General features: G+C 36.5%; 1 protein-coding gene across 1 annotated transcript in view; it reads left to right on the forward strand.

The window, feature by feature from the left end:
• Nucleotides 1–4611, forward strand: part of Pcdh15 (protocadherin related 15) — a 1155509-nt gene that overhangs the window by 1012187 nt on the left and 138711 nt on the right. The window contains exons 22-23 of the mRNA XM_026785470.1: nucleotides 1212–1517; nucleotides 4113–4337. Coding sequence (XP_026641271.1) covers nucleotides 1212–1517; nucleotides 4113–4337 — 531 coding nt within the window. The remainder of the gene's footprint in view (nucleotides 1–1211; nucleotides 1518–4112; nucleotides 4338–4611) is intronic.

Genomic DNA, 4611 nt, shown 5'->3' on the forward strand with positions numbered 1-4611 from the left:
AGATAGATAGATGATAGATAGATAGATAGATAGATAGATAGATAGATAGATAGATAGATAGATAGATAGATAGATAGATAGAAAAAATAAAAAGTAAAATGCACTGTCTTGCTTCCAGGCCTCACGAAGATTCAGTGATTACAAGTACGGAAACCAAAATAAAGTCCTGTCCCCTTTCTTTCTTTCTTTAGTGGTAGTTTGAAACATAATTCTATAGTATTTCACAGCTTCTTAGAAAGATTCAAGATTTTATAAGAAATGGTAATAGAATCATTTGGTATAAAATGTACAGTATTTGATGGTGGGAGGTTATAAGTTGCTGAATTTTAAATAAGAGTACTCCTAACAACATTCTATCAGAAATATAGTCACTCAAAGCTTTCTCACGTTTGGAGCAAAATGGCTTTATGCCTAAAATTTTCAGCAAATATAGATTCAGGCAGCACCAACAATTCTCCCTGCTATTATTTGAGATTCAGTCTAGTATTAAACAGTAGCCCTGTCTTCTGATTTGACAATTACTGTACTTTTATTGCCATCCAGTTTGGGAATATGTTTAATTTTAAACCTCAATTCCATATATTCACAGAGCCTTCATTAATTTCATTAACATTTATTAAATAGTTTTGCATATGAGATACTGTTTAAATTCTAGGACCCCCAAGGTATTTAATTCTTGTGTAACTTTACATGAGACAATTAATTTCCTTAAGCCATAAGGTCTCATGGCTTAAGACCAATGATATTTACTCATCAAAATCATCACAAGGATTAAATGAGGTAAATATGCATCATGCCCAAACATATGTAAATATGAAAATGACTATATGAATTTCTTAAATAAAAACAACCATCAAATCTTAAACAGTTAGTAAATCATCTTAAATTAATTCAAACCAAGTACTATTTTTGACATTCAAAATCTATTGTAGCAATGAAAGTACATGAAACCTTCCATTTTTATAATATTCATTTTCTCTGATATAATATATTGTTGTTTCTAATGATATCAGCTTTATGTTCATTTCCACTGAGTATATAATTAAATCATAGCTCATTTCTTTTCATGATTTTGACTGCAAATTGTACCTTTATTATCTTTCTAAATTTCCCTTTTAGAGGGAAAAAGAATATTTGGTTAGAAACTGTGGCAGAGTTTATCAGCAGTGTGCCAGAAGAGTTGTGCTAAGCCCTCTGGTTCTTCTGTTTAGGCAACAGATCCAGATGCTGGGATAAATGGCCAAGTGCACTACAGCCTGGGTAACTTCAACAACCTCTTCCGCATCACGTCCAATGGGAGCATTTACACAGCCGTGAAGCTGAACAGGGAAGTCAGGGACCACTATGAACTGGTTGTTGTGGCAACGGATGGAGCCGTGCACCCTCGGCATTCAACGCTGACACTGTACATCAAGGTGTTGGACATTGATGATAACAGTCCTGTTTTTACCAATTCAACATACACAGTCGTGGTTGAAGAGAATCTGCCAGCTGGGACCACCTTCCTGCAAATAGAGGTGTGTGGACAAGCATTAATTCCAGGCGATCTATATTACACGATTAGCTGTGAGGATCAGACTTTGAAGTTTAACTACAAACATATATATGATGAGCTCAGAATAACTTAGATTCAGATAAGCTATGCATAAACTTTATTAAGTCTCAAAAATTGCATATTGTGTTTTATGTGAAACCCTTCCTCTGGGAGAACCCACAAAATTAAAAGGATAAAGTTTGCAATAGTAAGAAATATAACACATTTTATGTGTTTTGGCATGTATAAAAGTAATGCTAGATGGTTTTGTCACATTGACAATGCAAAGAAAAAACTGATTTTCTCCAAAAAAAATTAAATTTTGTGTTTTTTACATCTACCAGAGGGGTCACACAAATATCAAATAGACATCAAATATAGACATGCATTTATATAAACATGCATATATGTAAACATGTGTTCAGGTATGTGTATATATAGCATATAAATTCATAAATGCATATATGCATGTAAACTAATATACCTTTCCCCATATACTTTATATACACACATAAAACATTGTTTATTCTGTAGTAATTTTTTACTCACTTTTATACCATTTTCAAATTTCTAACTCTTCCTAACTGAAATTCATATCCAAACCTCTGTGCTCAAGTGTAACAGTAGAAGCTCCCAACATTTTATGACAGTAGCTCAGTAGAACCCATAAATCTCTTTTTATATACTAACCTATTTCATTATGAAAAAGGGGTCCATGAACCATATTATGACAAAGAAAAAAATCAACCTCAGTCTGTTTATACTTCATCTGCAAAGTAAAGCTTGAAGTTTTTTATCAAGACTGTCTTGATATACCTGAGCAAATACTTAGGTTCCAGACATTAATAAATCAAATAATGAAGTACGCCAACCTAGAAAGAATCATCTGTGCATTTGTTCATCCATCTGCCTCTTCAACACTCATGCACTATAGGTGTTGAGCTATATACTATGTCTTCTATATTTAGTAATTAATATTTTATTTGTTGATTCTATAATTATCATTTCCCCTTCCCTTTTTTTCTTCCTCTTTCATCCTCAAAACTCTCCCTTGCTCTTTTTCATTAATTGTGGTTACATACATATATGCTATATACATACGTATGTATGTGTGTATATACGGTTTGGGTGATGAAGAGGTGATCAAGATGGATTCACAGCCCCTGTGGACTTCTCAGTCATCTTTAAACAGCTCTCAACATTGGTAGTAAGAAGCAAGACCCTAGCAATCTGATGATACACACCTTCTATTCAAACGTGAGTGGTTCTTTTTGCTAGAAAAAGCTACGGTGCTGCTGAGGACTGAGAAGCCAGTCAGTTACCAGTTAAAGAGAGAAACAGAAAGGATTAATCAAGGTCATGTAAAAATAAAACACTCAAAATGTCAAGGGAGATGCTGATTGATGCCCAAGGTTCTAAGGAGCCAGAAGGCATTGTGTTCTGTCACAATATTCAGAGGATGAGATTGTTGTCATTTGAATCTCAAATGTCCCTCAAGGCCCATATGCTGAAGGCTTGGTGCTCAGCCTGTGGAATTATTAGAGGTTGCGACAGAGGTAGCTTGCCCTTGAAGAAGCTATTCAGTTCTCCAACCCCTTTGAGTTTCTCTCTACTTCCTGGGTTTCATAACACAGACAAGGCTTCTCTGGTCCTTGTTTGCCACCATGATGTCCTGTACAGCCCTAGGTCCACACAGGGCTATGGGATCAGGGACTGAACCCCACTTTATAAGTTGCTTAATAGAGGAATTTTGTAACAATACCGGAAGGGGACTAACAGTGTTGGTCAGAGATCGAGTGGAAACAGGAGAGGTTTTTCAGCAGGAAATGACATGAAATCTGTGTTTTGACTGGTTCCCTCTACTGTGACATCATCGACTTATAAGAGAGCATGACTCACATGGCCTTCCATGGGTATTCATTCCACAGAACTAAGATTTGACATGTCTACTCCTGCAGTTGCGTTCCTCCACCAAGTGCTTCTCCCCTCTGTCCCACTGAATGGAATGGCCATTTTATACCCCCTCCCATACACATACATTAAAAAAAAAACTTTCTATCAGGACTAATTCAGAATACCTTTGTATAAAACATTATCTTTCCCTTTATATTTGGGTATTTATGCTTTTTATTCTCTTTCAGGCTGTGATATAGAGGGCAAGATTTATATGTCAGTTCATTTTATTCTCTTTACTTCACCGTCTGCATAATGCATGCCAAGCAGACACTAGCAAGAGGCAGGGAAGTGCGAGAGAGTAGCGTTTGCGAATACATCACCCCATCCTTCCAAGGCAGTCTTCCGAGAAGGACCTAGTTCCATATTTACTTATGGGATTTTAGAACCTGTTTATATAAATCACTCCACAAATAATTTTAATTCAAAAATATTTTGTGTTCACTCTCTTATGTTTGTCCTTTCTCCACCTTTCCATTTTCCATTTCCTGGTAAATGACAGTCATGTGTCCTTTCCTTATCAGGAAACCCACGCTGTCCCAGGCACTAATGCATTTCCATCAGCCCTCCTTCCTCTTGTGGGAAACCCTCTGACGTAACCATTCTTCTCACTCACTTGTCATAGGCCAAGGATGTTGATCTTGGAGCAAATGTGTCGTATCGGATCAGAAGCCCTGAGGTGAAGCACCTTTTTGCACTTCATCCATTTACTGGAGAATTGTCCCTTTTGAGGAGTTTGGATTATGAGGCCTTTCCTGACCAGGAAGCCAGCATCACATTCTTGGTGGAGGCCTTTGATATTTATGGAACAATGCCACCTGGTATAGCGACAGTCACGGTAATTGTCAAGGTAAGGAACCTGGAGGGGCCGCCCTCCCCTCTCTAAGTGCCACAACTGTTTCTTCAACTCACGGTGTATTTTTGGAAAAAAAAAATCATAGGAATTCATTGGTATGAACCAATGATAAAGATTTATTAATATGGAGTACTTAAGAAAACTTGCAAAATAAACCTACAAGAAAGATTTTAAAGGGGCATTAAACAAATCTTTGAAGACTGGTTATAAATCTTCCATAGGCTGTGACTGGTCAAATCAGAACTTCATTTTGATAGTCCATAGCAAA

This window comes from Microtus ochrogaster, linkage group LG2 (assembly GCF_000317375.1).
Source record: "Microtus ochrogaster isolate Prairie Vole_2 linkage group LG2, MicOch1.0, whole genome shotgun sequence".
In the NCBI taxonomy this organism is placed as follows: domain Eukaryota; kingdom Metazoa; phylum Chordata; class Mammalia; order Rodentia; family Cricetidae; genus Microtus; species Microtus ochrogaster.